The sequence below is a fragment of the Ricinus communis genome, chromosome 7, assembly GCF_019578655.1.
Source record: "Ricinus communis isolate WT05 ecotype wild-type chromosome 7, ASM1957865v1, whole genome shotgun sequence".
Classification (NCBI taxonomy): domain Eukaryota; kingdom Viridiplantae; phylum Streptophyta; class Magnoliopsida; order Malpighiales; family Euphorbiaceae; genus Ricinus; species Ricinus communis.
Genome location: NC_063262.1, coordinates 11,619,252 through 11,637,742, shown reverse-complemented (window position 1 = coordinate 11,637,742; position 18,491 = coordinate 11,619,252). Strand labels below are relative to the sequence as shown.

The following is an 18,491-nucleotide window of genomic DNA, read 5'->3' as shown; positions in this document are numbered from 1 at the left end:
TTTTAACAACTAAATTGATAATAAAGGTGAAATTGAATGTTCATAAGTGCAATATGCTAAGTAATGAACAAGATTTAAAATAAAAATATATATTGCTCCTTGAACTAATTGAGATGCATACCAAGAGAAATAAATTATAATCTCTTAGATCAATTTTTCACTTGGATATTTTTTTCCCTCTTAATGTGACAATGATTTTCAGGTATTTCTTTATTATTTCCATTTAGATATTGTCCTTATTATATTTTTTAAAGAGTCATTCTCATTTTATCAATTATTTCATTCTCTCTCTTTAATAAAAGTAAAAAGAAAGACAAATAATAGATAATAGAAGATATAAGGAAGAACAAATAAAGAAAGAGCAATTTAATTTAATTAATAAGAAAGAAAATACATAAAAAATTATGTGTGATAAAGTAAGGACTAATGCATGAAAAGAAATGAAAAGGCAAAAGAAGAGAAAAATAAAAGTAAAAAGGGTGAGTTTTTAGTCATCTTCTTCTTCTTTCACTTGAGGCTTTTTGCCTCTAGCATCACTACTTGATCCAACATGAATAGTAGGAGCATAAGTTTCTTCCTCTTCCCAATCCTCTAGATGACATGAAGGAAGCTTGTGAGATTTTTAAATTTCCACAAGGTCTGCATGCAAATAATGAAGGTAATTGCAAGTCCTTTCCATTTTCTTAAGCACTTTGTCTTCAAAGCAAAAGAAAGTTGACACTCAGAGGTGGAAATGGTAGGTTCACTTGGAAGCCTATAGTCCTTTTCCTTTTCTTCTTGTCATTAACAAACTCTCCAATAAGTAAAAAGAATTCTCCATCAATTTTCCATTTAGGGATAAGCCTTATGACCTTGGCATGCTAAAAAATGGTAGACCTAGGGAGATAGGGGCTATTGGAGGAGTGAGATAGGTTTTGTTTAGAGGGGTGGAGAGTTGAATGTGCTTTGTAATTTTGGTGATGTAAGAAGAGACAAGGAGAGCACCTTTTTGGGTATTTCCAAGATGAAAGAGATGATCAAGGAAGAATTTTGAAGTTAGGATCCTCTTACTATTGATCATTGCATATAAGGATATAAATTCTTTTTTAGGCACTTTCTCCACCTCACTGTCTCTAGCATGAATGTTAGAAGCCACCATCCTATGCACTATTCAATGAGAGAGGGATTTTAGATCTTAGAGGAGTCTTTGGAGTGAATTTACTTGGTAAAGATTTGCCTCCAACATTGAAAAGGAGGGAGAGAGATTTCTACAATATTTTCAATGATGCGTATTGGACCTCTCTCTTGAAAATAAAAAATGAAGGAGAATTAGATTCTAGTTAAGGTTCTTTTCTCCTCAAACATCCTAAACTCAATTCTGTAAAAGTCATCCCCATCACCTTTTTTGTTTATCACTAGAGAGAAAAGAAACTCTTTAGTGAGATTTTCATAGCTTGCCTCTAGAATTGGGGTAGAAAGAAGGGTGTTAGACCTACATTGTTAAGGAGGTTGATGACTTCTTGATTTATCCCAAGCTTTCGAAGGGTCTCCTCATCAAAGAATCTATTAGCTTGAACTTCTTTTCTCTCAATGGTCATTAGTTTTATCCTTGCTTCATCAATAACTTTCATTCTTTTTTGTACTGATTGAGATGATGAAGGACCTCTTCCCATAAATTTTTTTTGATCTCATTATGTTGAGGATGAAGAGTAGAAGAAGATAGCAAAGAATTTTGAGGGAGAAGATGAAGATTTTTTGAGATAAAAGAAAGAATACTTATAAAAGTGATAAACACCTTAAGAATGTGCCTTATATAGCCTTAGGGGGGGGGTGAGAAAAACAACTATGTTTGACTCAAAAGTAATTTTGAAAAAAGCAGTAATGACTTTATTTTTATAGAAATCGAGGAAAAATGCAGGCACGCTTGACAAGCACTATCACGCAATTCGAAATTGAGTCACAACAGCTATTATTCAAGGAAACTGTAGTCGCACTTCCAAAACATGAGAGCGCTTTTAAGATCAATTTCTAGTTTGACTGAGACCCATAAAGCATGAGCGCGCCTTGGAACCGCGAACACGCTTTTCATAATTTTTTAAAAAAATACTTTAAAAAATCATGCAAACACATATCACATAATTTACTTTTTAAGTATAAGAATGTATAAAGAGCAAGGATATATCTCATTATGCTAAAAAGAAATATTATCCTCAATTTGTACAAAAAAGAATAGAGATGCAAGACAGTTATATCATACAAATAGAGCAATTAGCTATTGCACAAAAAAATTCAGTAAATAAGAGAAACGTTAAAGACCTAAAAGAGAGCTAAGCTGAAGTACTTCCATCAATCATCTCTAATTCTCTTTTGATGTAGCTTAACCTCTCCTCATTTAGAGGTTTTGTAAAGATATCGACAAGTTGGTTTGTTATATCAACAAATTTCAACATCACCATTTTGCACATGGTCTCTTAAAAAACTATGTCTAATATCCATAGGCTTACTCCTATAATGTTGAATAGGCTTCTTCAAAAAGTTTATAGTACTAGTATTCTCATATTTGATAGGAATGTGATCAACCTCTCTCCCATATTCTCTTAATTATTACTTCATCCAAAGAATTTGAGTGCAACAACATCCCGCCGCCACATATTGGCTTCCACCATGGAGAGAGCAACCAAAACTTATTTCTGGCTAAACCAAGACATTAAACATTCACCTATAAGAGGACAAGTTCCGGAAGTGCTCTTTCTATTTAAAAGACTTCCCGCATTATCAACATCTATATATCTAATTATATCAAAATATGATTCTCTAGGATACCGTAGTCGTAAATGCAATATGCCATGCAAATACTTCAAGATTCTTTTGATGACATTTAAATGAGACTCTTTAGGACATGATTGAAATCTAGCACATAGACACACTATACAATATCAAGTCTAGAGGTGATTAAATATAAAAGAGAATTGATCATACCTCTATAGAGCTTTTCATTTACACTATTACCCTTCTTATATTTGTCCGACTTTTTTGTGACACTCATGAGAGTTTTGGCTAATTTGCAACAATCCATCTCAAACTTCTTCAAGAGTTCTTTTGAGTACTGGGTTTGGTTGATGGATATTTCTTCCTTGCTTTGCTTGAATTGGAGACGAAGAAAGAATTTGAGCTCTCCTATTATGCTCATTTCAAGTTCTCTAGTCATACACTTAGTAAAATCCTCACAAAGCAATTCGTTTAGTAGCACCAAACACAATGTCATCAACATAAATTTGTACAATGAGAGTGTCATGCTTGTGTCTCTTTACAAATAAAGTAGTGTCTACTTTTTCTTTTAAAATTCATTTTTAATTAAGAATGAGCTAAGCCTTTCATACCAAGATCTAGGAGCTTGTTTTAAACATATAAGGTTTTAGACAATTTAAAAATATAATTTGGATATTTGCAAAATCGGAAGGTTGTTCAACATAAACCTCCTCCTTAACGGCACTATTTAAAAATGCATTTTTAACAACCATTTGAAATAATTTGAAGCTCATCTAACATGCATAAGCTAATAGTATTCTAATGGCTTCTACTAATCTAGCAACCAGAGCAAAGGTCTCATCATAATCAATACCTCCCTCTTAGCTATAACCTTTTACAACGAATCTAACTTTGTTCCTAGTGATAGAGTCCTGCTCATCTAATTTATTTCTAAATATCCATTTGTACCCAATAATTTGGTGGTCCTTAGATCTAGGAACAAGTTCCCTATACTTTATTTCTCTTAAATTGGTTGAGTTCATCTTGCATAGCAATCACCCAACTTTCATTATTTAGAGCATCATACATGGTCCTTGGCTTTAATTGAGAAATAAAGGCTAGATTATTTAAAGCCACAAGTTTAGAACGAGTACTTACACCCTTTGACAAGTTCCCAATGACTTGAGCAGGTGGGTGATCCTTTTTGAAGTTCCACTCCTTAGGAAAGGCTTTGTGAATTCTCCATTATTTGAACTTCTTGAGTTCCATCATCATTATGTTGGTTTTCTTGATTTTTCTCAATGGATTCTTTAATCCCCTTTGATAGATCATCAAGATTAAGTTTGTGCTCCTCAAATTCACCTACAAGGTCATTCACAATAAAACTTTTCCTAAGATCTTGCTTGATTCATCAAAACAACATTCATAGACTTTTTAACTACTAAAGCACATTTTTTAAAGACTCTATAAGCTTGGCTTGAATTGGAATAGCCTAGGAAAATTCCTATATCAGTTTTGGATTCAAATTTACTAAGATTTTATTAGTATTCAAAATATAACATTTGCATTCAAATACACTAAAATATGAAACCTTAGGCTTTCTTCCATTCCAAAGCTCATAAGAAGTTTTATTTAATAAAGATCTTTTGGAAACTCTATTTGTAACATAACAACTAGTGTTAACGGCTTCTGCCCAAAATTAAAAAAGAAGTTTACACTCATTGAGCATTATTCTAGCCATTCTCGCTAGTGTTATATTCTCTTCACAACCTTATTTTGTTATGGTGCTCTAGGAGATTAAGAGTTATGAGAAATCCTAATTTTTTTGTAAAGAGTTTCAAAAAGATCATTTTCAAGTTTCTACTATATATTTGATTCAACCTCCTCCTCATCCTTTGAGACTCGATGATCTGCATAATACAGTGATAGCTTGAGAGTTTCAAAACTATCATCTCATCATCCTCCTATTTTTTAACTTTCATTGTGATTAGTAATATAGTAAGGATCTAATATGAATGCCTGTTGATGTATGTCTTGAATTCTTTATGTGCTTAGAATTAGGATTTTTATGATTGATTCCATGATTTTATATATTTTTCGTCATGATTATGCTTTCTGGTTTTGAAACTGATAACTTTATCCTCTTGAGTTTAGAACTTGAAATTGCATGAATAGATCAATATGCTAGATTATTTTCCTTTTTATTGATAATCTATATATTGATATGAATAAGACATAAATTGTATTGGATTTGCATGTTTGAGTGCAATTCCAATTGCTCTAGGTAATTGCCATGTTAGGAAGTTTTACTTACTATAAGTATACCTTTCAATTAATATGGATCTTCTTGCTCTAAAATTAGTTTATCTATGTGTTATTTTGTGTATTGCATGTTACTAATCATTTTTTTACATGTTTTATGCAAGTATATTGAAGTTTTGGAATTGGAGCAATAAAAATTAGTGAATTCAGCCTAAATAGAACCTTAGAGCCGATCGGCTCTATGCATAGCCGATAGGCTCTGTGATGTGGCCAACCAACTGTTTGTCCCAAATCAGTCCCCTTTTGTAGATTTTGAGAAACTTTGCTGATTTTTGCCAATTTTGATTGCTTTTAGTCTTTTTTTTTAAGTGAATTAGTTGTAGGAAAGGGTTGTAATAATTAATTTTACTGTTTTTCTTATTTTGCTTTATGTTTTGTCAATGGAAAAATACTTGTTGAGTGATTATTAATTAAATTGGACATCTAATCTTAGGGCTTTAAAAATCTAGGCTTTGGCATGTAAACTGTAGTCCATTATGTTAATATATTGGTAAATTAGGCTTAAGTTAAAATCTATATAGACTTGGCAATCTTTGTCATGTTTAATTAGTTAATTAACTCACTTAGAATAGGATAACTTAATTGGGCCTTTAGCATGAAAATGGTACTTAGAGTAAAAAAACCTTGGTAATTAAGATAACTTGTAATTGGGTTAGACTATATGGACTTTCTTGTAGATTGAGTAATTAACTTAGGTTAACAACACAAATGGAAATTAGGATTAACTAAAATGAGGTAGACTTAGGTGGACCTCACATGTTCTAATGCTTGGTTTATGGAGAATATTCATGTTGTATTTATGAGAATATATGCCATTAAATAATAAATTTAAAAATAGGGATATACAAATAAAGAAGTTGGCTTCTGGATCCATCTCTCAATGTGGCAAAGCTTCTTTATAGAATCTAGTATGCCACTCAATTAGAAAAGTGTCCCGGAGAATTACCCGAGTGGCGACTCCCTTTTTCTGCGCTAGTCTCTATAACTAGTTAGCATATTCCCAATTAGGTTGAAAAACAATACAATGTCGTAGTCGACAACGACACTTGAGTGGCACTCGAAACCACCGCCCACAATACTTTAAAAAACTCTTTAATAACACAAAGTTATATATTCTAGTTTTATTTTTGTTACTAAAATTTATATTAATTGTTTAATTTAATTATATATAGAAAGTCACACAATTGAAATTAATGCTATTACTAAATTGTTCCACTTCAAATCTATTATTTATTTATTTTAAAAATTTATTTATGTAAATATAATAGATCGAAAAAATTTAAGATATTACGTAGTTATTTTGAATAATCTTTTACTTTGTTGATGTTTGATTGATATTAAGATAGTATAGTTTATATTTAGTTGAAGTTTCCATCTATAAAAATTATTTTTTATTTTTTTTCTGTAAATGATTTTTTTTTGTCTCTACTTAAGTTTCTTTTCCATTGCTAGACATACTTTCTTTACTTGTGTATCTATATCATAAATAATAAAGAACTTATTATCTAATCTATAATTGATAGCTTTTAATTTTATTTATTGACTTTAATTTATGTTATTTATATATTTTTTTTTTAAACTGGATGATTTTGTTATTTTTTTGTTGATGTGTGGTTGATTTTATGATTTGTATAGTTAATGTTTAGAATGTTTAATTAATTTTTAGATTTATGAAGAATTGTCTTCAATTTTTTCTTTGAACTGTTATTTTTCTTCGGATATTGATTGGTCCAAATTATATATAGATATTTAAGGGTATTTTAGAGCATTAATGATATATTTCTATATGTAAAATGGTGAAAATATGTGCATTTACCTTAATCTTAATTGTCTATTGCAGGAATATTAGCAAAAAGAGGAAAATATGGAGCTAAAAGAAGCTTAATGGGACATATTCGTGTCAATGCCCAAGATTAAAACATATGGACTGCTAATTACAAGGCTCAATGGATATTTTAGTCATTTTGCATAATTATTAGGATTTATATTAAGAGTTATTTATGAGATAGTATTTGGTGGAGATTAAGATACTTAAAGTCTTATCTATTAGATAGAATTATATTAGTATGCTCATCTCTAGAGAGATTTATTTAGAGGAGGACTCTTCTCTATATAAATCTCTACAAAACCCTAAAAAATAAAGGAAGGAAAAAAAGAAAGAAGGAGGGGAGTTTTCTCATACTTGCTCTCTACACCTGCCACCATTATTTTCTCCATAATTCTCTACAGTTTTCCATAAACATATAGTTTAGTTTTCATTACTCTTTTTAGGATCTAAAGAACTTTTCAAGAAGTGGAGACTGAGGACCAATCTTCTTCCTACTTGAAGAAATTCTAAATCTAAAGGAAGCTTTTTACTTTATCATTTTTGTCTTTCTATTTAATACCATGATCATTGGGTTAAATATGTTAGGCTAGTTTTCATAAGTGTTTAGTTTAGTCTTTTTGCTTTTGTATGAACCTTGTTATTTATTTATTTAATGAATGATTTATTTACATTTATATCTTTATTAGTTTCAGTTATTATTGTTGGTTAACCATCATATTAATTTAGCAATAGTAATTGTTATGAAAATCTTTAGGTTTAAAAGTATTAAAAATATCATATTTACTTTAATCTATGTTGGTATAAGAAACCTAGGTTACATCATTAGCTTGAATGACTTAGGGAAAAAGGCACATCACCATCTCATTCATTAGATCTAGGCTTAAAGTAAAACAAGGAGATTACTAAGCAAATGGCTAGACTAAATACTGTTTTTAGTATATAGTTTTAGATCATAAGCATTTGTATTTGCATTGCATATTTATTTATTGTTTAGTTACTTTACTTTATGAATATTACTATCTTAACATACTAATTTAGAGTGTTTAGATTTACTTTTATTATTTTGTGTTGATAATTAGTCGTTATAATAAGTGGCCTCATAGTTCCTTGAGAGATCGACCTCGTGGAGAACTTACCCTTACTATTGGAACGGTTCGTGCACTTACGAGAACTAAAAAAGACATATCAAGTTTTTGGCGCCGTTGCCCCGGAACTGTGTCCAAATTTATTATATTGATTGATTATCAAAAGTGTCTTGTGTTTGTTAGTTTGTTTTATTTTTTTATTTATTTTTTATGTGTTTTTGTTTTGTTTGTTTATTTTATATTTTGTGATTTGTTTTGTTTATGTGTTTTTTTTTTGTTTATTTTATATTTTGTGATTTGTTTTGTTTATGTGTTTTTGTTTTGTTTGTTTATTTTATTTTTAAGTTTTTTTTTTTTAAATCTGAAATTTTCTTTTATTTTGTATGCTTAGCAGGAAATAACTAGAACAAGTTGATATCATGGCAAACCCACCAAGAGAAATAGGAGTTGAAAGGTGAATGGCTATAAAAGATTATGCACTGTCTACAACTAGTAACACTACTTCATGCATAGTTCTAGGCGATGCATCTAGGAATTATGAACTTAAGAGTATTTATTTTAATATGATTCCTTTATTTTATGGTATGCCTAGTGAGGATGCATTAACATTCATTAGAGAATTTTATGCTATAGTTCATACTTTTCCATTATCTGGATTAAATAAGGATCAACTAAGAATGAGCTGTTTCCCATATTCATTGAAAGAAAGAGCAAAGGCTTGGTTAATGACCTTGCCTCCTAATTCTTTGAGAAATTGGAATGAAATTTATCAAAAGTTTATGAGTAGATTTTACTAACAGCAAAAGACCAAAGAATTAAGAGGTGAGATTTCTAATTTTTATCAAGAGAATGCTGAATCTTTTCATGAAGCATGAGATCGCTTCAAATCAGTTTTACTGCAATGCCCACACCATGGATTCCCATTCCCAATAACTAACCAATCATTTTATGATGGGTTGACACACCAATATCAATGTATGGTTGATAATGCAGCTGGGGGTGCTATGTTAGAAAGGACACCTGATGAGGTTTATGACACCTATTAGGAGCCAATTCTCAATAAAAGATTGTGAGGACAAAGAGAATAGAAGTAAATGAAGTGGTAGCTAATAGTGAGATGACCATGCAATTGGCTGAATAGACTAAGCAAGTTAATATGCTTACTTCAACAACAAAAAAACTCACCAAATAATGAGGTATGTGGTATTTATAGTCATAGTGCTAATGTTTGTTCAGCTTTTGATAATTACAGAGGAAATATGTATGACCAAACAAGATTCTTACCAACCCATGCATCCTATGAATGACCTTTATTCCAACACATATAATACAGGTTGGAGAAACTATCCAAATTTTTCTTGGAAATACAATGACCAAAACCCACCAATATTATTGAGAAATCAAAATCAACCTCATTATTAAGACCAATATTCTCAATTCCAAAGGGACTCCAATCCTTTCTTTCAAGATCAAGAACAAACTCTTCGATCTAATGAATAAAGGAAGCCAAGTTTGGAAGAAACACTTCAATCATTTAGGATGGCTTCTCATGATAGGATGGAGAGAAATGCAAAAAAGACAAATTCCATTGAGGCTTCACTGAAACGTTTAGAAGCTCAAATGGGACAAATTGTTGAAGAGGTTAATAAAGAGGAACTATCAAGTCAACCTAAACAAGCAAATTCCATTATTACTATTAGAAGAGGTGAGATTATCGATAATATTGCTATGGAAACTGAAAGAAATTTTTCTTTTTATGTAGGTACACCTAAAAATGATGGATTAATGCAAATCAATAAGGAGAGCATACAAAAGGAAGAAAAAGTATAGCCTAATCTTAGGCTTAAGAAGAAAGAAAAGGAAGCATTTTTTGACCTGAACTTCATAAGGCAGCCAGCCTTATAGACCCCCTATTTCTTTTCTAAACCAACTTAAAGGGAGCAAAAAGGATGAAATTTTTTTGAAAGTATTGAGATGCTCTCTAAAATTAATATTAATTTACCTTTGTTGGATGTTATCAGGAATAAGCCAGCTTATACAAAATTCTTTGAAGAGTTGAACACCAACAAGAGGCAATTTGCGAACAACGAAAAAGTACAAGTAGCAAGTGTAATACTTCAACATCAATTGCCCTTTAAGATGAAGGATCCTGGTAGCTTCACCATTGATATTACATAGGTGATAAAAAGCATACAAAAGCCATGTTAGATTTAGGAGCAAGCATCAACTTGATACCTTATTCGATTTATGAACGACTTAGCTTGGGAGAGTTGAAGCCTACTACTATGTCTCTACCGTTTGTTGATAGATTGATAAAATATCCTAGAAGTATAGTGGATGACTTGCTAGTATAAGTAGGTAAGTTAATAATTCCCATTGATTTTGTAATGCTTGACATGGAAAACACACTAGTAAGGGATAAAAAGCAAACTATACTTGTTAATAGACCTTTCATGGCAACTACTAGAACTGTGATTGATGTGCATGATGGAAAACTTATCATGACAGTTTTAGGAAAAACTGTAGAACTTAAAACGTTTGATTCTCTAACTTTATCTCCTAAATCTACTATTAATAAGTGTTCATATAATTATTTAAATTCTCTTATTTATGAACAATTATATGATGATATTTCATTCTTAATTGACAAGAGCTTTCATGACACTTTAAATGTTCGCATTACAAGTATGAAGTCATACTTGAAAGGAATGGCTTATGACCAAGAGGTGGAGTGCACGGATGAACGTCCACCGTGAGCATAATCAGGAATGTCTAGCTATAAACAATAAACATAGTAATCATATTTTTATTTTTATGCATTTAAGTTATTATTATTTCTTTTTTTAATTTTTTTAGTTTATTTTTTATTCCTAATTTTTTATTTTTCTATTTTTTATTTATTTTATGTTTACCTTGTAGGTTTATATTTAATTCTCAAAAGGCAATATGTAGCTATGAGAAGCAATTAAAGCTTAAAAAAAAATTAAGCGAGCCACATTCGTGAATTTTCACACGGGCAGGCAGGCGGAGACGACACCGGGGCCGCAGTCGCGGGACACTTAGCGAGGAAGCCAGCCGCGGGTGCTGCCACAAAGAGACCAGTCGCGAACTCGCGGGGCAGCCACGAGCCGCGGGCCACATGCCACAGACAGAGGCGGCCTGCAGAGGGCAGGTCACAAGACGAACGGCCCGGCAAAGACGCAGGCAACTCACGCACGCCCGCAAAGATTCGGTAGGGCGACACCTAACGGGCCCGTAGGTGTGGCGACGGCGGCAATTAATGACACAAGACGTGGGGCGAAAATAAATAAAAAAAGAGAAAAGGAATTTTTGAGCGAAAATTAAAATAATTAAATCCAAGAAATTGGGTATTGATTATAATAAAAAATGAGTTATTTTTAAGTTAAAATACCATCTTTAAAAATTAAATATATATTCATCTCCTCCACATAAATAGTCATATCATTGATTTAGAATTTTATTTTAAATTTTCTTCTAGAGTTTGTATCTATTTATTTTTAGGATTGAACTTTTAATTATCTTAGGATTCAATCTTTCTAGTATATTTAGGATAGTTTATTATTTTTAATTCTTTATTATTATTTTTAATTTTTTATTTCTTTATTTCTTTTATAATTATCAATGATGTGTGTTTAAGTGTGCTTCTAAGGTTTGGATGGTGGAGATTGGAATTCAAGTTCATGGCTTACTATGTATTGCAAAATTTCAGGAGAGTATTCTATCTTTTTCCTCTATTCTTGTTCTTTATTTTTATATATGCAATGACATTGAGGACAATGTCAAATTTAAGTGTGGGGAAGAGAAATAGAATAATTCTTCGATTAAACGTTATACATCATATACCATGAGAATTAGCAACTTTAGTTAATCTTTTACAAAATTTTAAATTTTTCCATTCAGCTTTTTCTTATTGTTCTATATAAGAGTCAACGAAAGAATGCTATTATGTTAAGATTCTTGAATTCTTGAGTTAGTTTTTAATATATATAATGTGAACTCATGAGTCATTTGCATTTAAATGATCAAGTGTTCATCTTTTGCATATAGACATAATGAGTAGTTTAGCAACATTTGACATGGGCATATGATTAGAAGTGTATGATTTATGTTATTATTTCCTTGTTACTAAATTGGCTTACCTAAGTTTGTGAGATATGATATGGGCAAGTTAAAGCTCTAAGTGATATAATTCTACTCTGTTAATTTTAATTGCTTAGCAACCGGGGATCTTCATGACCAATGTCGATTTTTGCGTAAAAAGGCAATTGAGATTATGAGTATGCAAAGCATCTTGATATATGTTTTGTTGAGTAACCAGGTGCATTCATTACCCATGTTTGTATTTGCGTAAAAAGGCATAACATCTCAAGAAAGAAATAAATACTCCAAGTATCAAAAATTAAAATCCAAGGGGTATAAAGAAAAGAAAAGAAAGTATAAGAGCTTCAAAAGCAAGTAATAAATACCTATTGATCTCTTGTTTTTGAATGAAGGTTTTTCCTTTTTGAATAGAGTTATAATAATTTGGATTATGCATCATAGTTATATCCTTTGAAGATGAGTTAGACTATTTATTGTGAAACAGGTGTGAAGGATTGTATGCTTGAGTCTTTTGATTAACAATGATTGAGTTTATATTCTTAAAGAAAATTATTAAGGTTCAAGTGTTCTTGAGTTTACATGATCTTTTGCATTAGTGAGATTCTTTTGAATAATAGCTTTAAGCTGAGCATGGATATTCTTCATGATTTTTGCAAAAGATTAATTCTCAGTTGCTATTTACTTGAAGACAAATAAAGGTTTAAGTGTGGGGGTATTTAATCGGTCCAAATTATATATAGATATTTAAGGGTATTTTAGAGCTTTAATGATATATTTCTATATGTAAAATGGTGAAAATATGTGCATTTACCTTACTTAAGCTTAATGGTATATTTTCAGGAATATTAGCAAAAAGAGAAAAATATGGAGCTAAAAGAAGCTTAATGAGACATATTCGTATCAAGGCCCAAGATTAAGACGCATGGACTGCTATTTACAAGGCCCAAGGGATATTTTAGTCATTTGTATAATTATTAGGATTTATATTAAGAGTTATTTATGGGATAGTATTTGGTGGGGATTAAGATATTTAAAGTCTTATATATTAGATTGACTTATATTAGTATACTCATCTCTAGAGAGATTTATTTAGAGGAGGACTCTCCTCTATATAAATCTCTGCAAAACCCTAAAAAAGAAAGGGAGGAAAAAAAGAAAGGAGGGGAGTTTTCTACTACCTGCTCTCTACACTTGCCACCATTATTTTCTCCATAATTCTCTACAATTTTCCATAAATATATAGTTTAGTTTTCATTACTCTTTTTAAAATCTAAGGAGCTTTTCAAAAAGTGGAGATTGATGACCAATCTTCTTTCTACTTGAAGAACTTCTGAATCTAAAAGGAGCTTTTTACTTTATTATTTTTATCTTTCTATTTAATACCATGATTATTGAGTTAAATATGTTAGGCTAGTTTTCATAAATGTTTAGTTTAGTTTTTTTACTTTTATATGAACCTTGCTATTTGTTTATTTAATGAATGATTTCTTTACTTTCATATCTTTATTAGTTTCAGTTATTATTGTTGGTTAACCATCATATTAATTTAGCAATAGTAATTGTTATGAAAATCTGTAGGTTTAAAAGTATTAGAAACATCATTTTTACTTTAATCTATGTTGGTATAAGAAACCTAGGTTGCATCATTAGCTTGAGTGACTTAGGAAAAAGGCACATCACCATCTCATTTATTAGATCTAAGCTTAAAGTAAAACAAGGAGATTACTAAGTAAATGGCTAGTCTAAATACTGGTTTTAGCATATAGTTTTAGATCATAAGCATTTCCATTTGCATTGCATATTTATTTATTGTTTAGTTACTTTACTTTATGAATATTACTCTCTCAACATATTGATTTAGAGTGTTTAGATTTACTTTTATTGTTTTGTGTTGATAATTAGTATTTATAATAAGTGGCCTCATAGTTCCTTAAGAGATCGACCTCGTGGTGAACTTACTCTCACTATAGGAACGGTTCGTGCACTTGCGAGTATTAAAAAAGACACATCATATTTTTTTTTTATTCTCTCTGGTTTTTATCATTTCAGTTTTTTATATAAAAAATATTTTTATTTTTCTAAAATTTATTGGATATTACTCTATATAGAAAGCTCATTTTTTAAAATTGTATTATAAATAAATTATTTTAATTTGAAATATTTTTTCTCAAATACACAACCATTATGAATTCCTTAGTATTTAAACATAAAAACATCAGTATGTTTGAAGCTACATAATAATTTTAAATTTATAACAAATTGTCTTTAATTATTTTCTTTTAACCCAAAGTTGTTCTTAAACAAATTTAATTTATCATATTATTTATAAAATTTTATATATAATACTTAAATTAGTTCAATTATTTATAATATTTAGTTATTTACAATTAAAACTTAATCAATATAAATTATTATTAATATATATAATTAATTTAATGCACAGACTAAATCTATCTATATATTTGTTCGAACGGTTTCATTAAGATGACATGTACCCCCTTGTCTGGCTCATTAGGAGTAGTCAATTAAGCTGCGCCTCACGTGTTTCAAACATCCGCACACATCACCTACCTCTTGAGACCATCAACGGCACCGATCAACTGACTCCATAACACCTATCACCATCACACGCGTGTCATTTCATATAACAACCTTCGTGCTATCATCGGTGACAGCAGGATATGAAGACACGTAACCATCAAAACAAATCCTGCCTAAAATTTTCCTCTTTTAGAAAAATTACCAAATGCGGGTGAGGCAGGCGGGTTTCTTCGATTGGAACCATGATACTGTCACCCTACACGTATCGTACCTACCACTGTGAATCAGCCACGTGGGTGGTCATATTTTGCCACGTTGGTTTTACGTGGTTCAATAGCCAACCCTATAAAAAAAAAAACAAAAAAAACTCATATATATAATATAAGACATTGAAAAAAGGAAGAAAGATGAAGAGGTTGCATTTTCACGTTACTATAAAAAGGGGCGGTCCATTTCACTGCAACATTCTACGTTAATCACAACATACAAAAAGATTTCGCACCTTATTTTAAAATTTTATTTATATACACATAGAGCTTAGCTCTCTGTGTCTGTAAATAATGGAGGTTTGTGGTGGGTTAGGTGTGAGGCTTGATAGGAAGTCATCAATAGAAAGTGAGCCCAGAACTCTCACTAATTCTCAATTCCAAGGTGCAAGAGTAAGTTGGTCCTCATATATTATTTTACATATTAAGATTTTTTGTTCTTAATTTTCTTTCTCTTTTCTGTCGATTTAAAGAAGAGCGGAGAGAATTGCATGCAAACGGTCAACAGTAATCAAACATGTCGTTTTACAATTGATTTTGTGTATTAGGATGCAGCTTTATATGTGGTGAATACAAGAAGCATAGAAGAAGCTGAGAATATATTTACACAGGTATAACATATCTCTCTTTCTCTCTCTCTCTCTCTCTCTATATATATATATATATAACAATTTGATCCATCTTACTATAGATTCAATCTTTTTGAAACCTACTATAGATTCAATCTATGTTTATACTTGTTCAGCTCATGGATATTCTGCATGAGAAAACAAAGGAAAAAGAAATGATGCCGAGCTACTTCACTTAATATCAATTGATTTTGGATTTAAATTTGATATATTTGTATATTTATGTGTTTTCTTTCTTTTTTCCTTTTAGTCACGGTTTATTGTTTTGTGTTGTATATATTAACAAATCTTTTCTTTAAGTATCGTCATAGTCTGAATTTGAATTATGAAAAGGAATATATAATCATTTTTTGTAAATTAGAATTAGCATAAAATTTGCGCAAATATTTAAGCTATAACATATTTCTAAAACTTTGTTCCCAGAAAATGTTTTGACCAAACTTAATTAATGTATTTATAAAAGTCCAGTATAAATTTATATTGTCATTATTAATTTCTTAGGTCTCACAATTCTATCCACGTCTGATTTTATTTTAATATTATTTGATTTAATTTCCTACCAGTGACAGGACCCATAATAATACTTGCTTGCTTGGGTATTTATTTTGCCATGTTTGAATTATTATTACAAATAAAATCTAAGAATGATGATTTGCAGGGTCTAGAGCCAGTGGTGAGCGTAGCACAGGGTAGAGGGTCATCAATGGATTTAGAAGGTGAATTCATCTGCATTCGACCTCCATTACAGCTCCCTGATGGGATAAGAGATGTAGTGTCTGCACCTTTCTAGCATCTTTCTAGCTCAGTTTCTAATTTTATTAATTTAATTATCGCCATTGTTGTTGTTATTCATAGCATACTGATACATACCCACACTTTGTATTAAAATAAGATAGGAGTTACTTCAGTTACTAACCAGCCTCGCATCCAATGTAAAGCATCTTTTCCTTTTTCTTTTGTATCAGGGATATGATTCTTTTATCTCATTTTTAATTGTTTTGAATATTTTTTTAAGAATATTGGTAGGAAAATATTCTCTTAGGGTACGAATGAGGAAAGAGAATTCAGGAATTAAGACTTTGCCAAGGGAATTCAGAATTTAAGACTTAATTGGTTGTTGATTAGGAAAAAACAGGTTGAAGTAATTCAAACACATTGTTGTCTAAATTTGTTTCGGTGAGTATATTGGTAGCTGAACTTATTCAAAATAAATCGAACTTTGATTAAATTTGGACTGTTTTAAACTTTTATTTATTCTGAAAATAACTGATATCCTTTTTAGTAGTAAAATACATTTTATTATTATTTAGTTTTATCAGAAAATCAAAGAAACTAATTAGTTAAAAATAATTAAAAATAAATTAAATGAAAGTAGTTCACTAACACAAGACAAGGAAACTCAATTTTAATGAAAAAGAAGACATTGCTACCATTTCCTGAGATATATACAAATTAAATATTGATTTACCCCAAGAAGATAACTATTTAAAAAACTAAATTATATATAAATTGGAATATGTAAAGAGGGCCGAAATAGATTACTGGTAGGACCTTTAAATTTAGATTAAAAATGGATTTGAATTTTTTAATTACGTATTAGAATTTCTTAATAAGAAATAGAATTATTAAAAGAATTGGATACCTACAAAAGGAATAGAATCGTTAATTAGGATAAACACTTACAACCTACGTGTTAGGATTCTTTAATAAGGAATAGAACTGTTAAACAAATTGGATACTATGTTCTAATGCCTAATATATACACATACCTTCTAATGCTTAATATTATCAACAAAAAAATATTGGATTAGTGTTTTTCAATTAATTTATTTATAGGGAATTAAATTTTCTAATCATAAAAGGAATAGAATTGTTTAATTTTTAGTCAATCGGTATTTAGATTAGAATTTGTTAATAATTGTCAAATTAAATTTTATTTGGATTGGGATTATAACATAACAACTATTATATAAAAGGGTAATTATTATTTGGGCCTATATTTTTCCATATTATACTAGTTATTTTCTAACATTTGAAAAATATATTTTTTACATCTTTCTATTTTATAATTTTATACTAATAACCCATTCTGTCAAAATATTCTTGCAGAATCATTAATTATGTTTTGTTTTATATATTTTCCTCCTGATTTTTTGTGTAATATAAAAATTGTCCCCTATATTTTATTTATTGTATAAAATTTTCTTGCATTTTGAAAGTCAATACAATTAAAAAACTAAATTGATAAAAAAATAATTTAATCCTCAAACTTTTTATCAATGTTACAATTCTACTATAATAAAATTAATAATAAAAATAATATCTATTTTATTTTAATAATTTAAAATTAAATTATATAAATTTTTATTAAACGATCATTAACTATGTTTGATTTTATACTATTTTTTCACTGATCTTTGGCGAATTAAATATTTATTTACTGTTTTAAAGTAATTAGTCTATTTATTTGGAATTATGACTAGTACATAATTAAAAAATTGAAGGCATCTAATAGTATAATTTCTTTTTCGACAAGTATAAGAATAGAGATATATATGTAGAGGGATAAGTCTTAGAAACTTAGGATTTCCTCAGTTTCCCAAGAGAATACTATATGATAAACCATGCTAATGAATGCGCAATGAAAAAATAAAATGAGAACATTTTTTGATGCATAGAATTTTCTATTTTCATAGGCAAGTGCAGAGCATACTTAAAATGAAGCAAAAAGAAATTTACAAAACTGAAAGTTTCATTTGATTTAAACCTTACAGAGGTTTTAGATTCTTGGTATTTCTAGTAATAGGAAAGGAAAAATTATTGAAGGGAAGTCCAATGTTTTAGCTTTAGAAGAAGAAGAAGAAGAATGCAAATGAAATTCTTTTTAAAAATTACAAAGAATAAGCTTAGAGAATGCAAAACTCTACTCTTTGTAATTCTGAGAAGTAACCTATGCCTCTTCCTGTTTGGT

At 29.8% G+C, this 18,491-nt stretch overlaps 1 protein-coding gene and 1 non-coding gene across 2 annotated transcripts; one reads left to right on the top strand and one right to left on the bottom strand.

The window, feature by feature from the left end:
• Positions 1 to 8,773: 8,773 nt before the first annotated feature.
• LOC112534571 lies at positions 8,774 to 8,881 on the bottom strand. Its single transcript, XR_003078862.1, has one exon. It is a non-coding gene; the product is annotated as a small nucleolar RNA R71 (small nucleolar RNA).
• A 6,127-nt stretch (positions 8,882 to 15,008) lies between these two features.
• Positions 15,009 to 16,506, top strand: LOC8259154. The gene is made up of 3 exons (XM_002517217.4): positions 15,009 to 15,284; positions 15,440 to 15,502; positions 16,179 to 16,506. The coding sequence occupies exons 1-3, from the start codon at positions 15,186 to 15,188 to the stop codon at positions 16,308 to 16,310; spliced, it is 294 nt and encodes a 97-aa protein (XP_002517263.1). The 5' UTR covers positions 15,009 to 15,185; the 3' UTR covers positions 16,311 to 16,506.
• The last annotated feature ends 1,985 nt before the right edge of the window (positions 16,507 to 18,491 follow it).

Bases quoted from the DNA above. Each gene is read 5' to 3' on its own strand.
- LOC8259154 (XM_002517217.4), top strand. From the start codon at position 15,186: ATGGAGGTTTGTGGTGGGTTAGGTGTGAGGCTTGATAGGAAGTCATCA. The intron at 15,285-15,439 runs GTAAGTTGGTCC...TTTGTGTATTAG, and splicing joins CTCAATTCCAAGGTGCAAGA to GATGCAGCTTTATATGTGGT. The intron at 15,503-16,178 runs GTATAACATATC...GATGATTTGCAG, and splicing joins CTGAGAATATATTTACACAG to GGTCTAGAGCCAGTGGTGAG.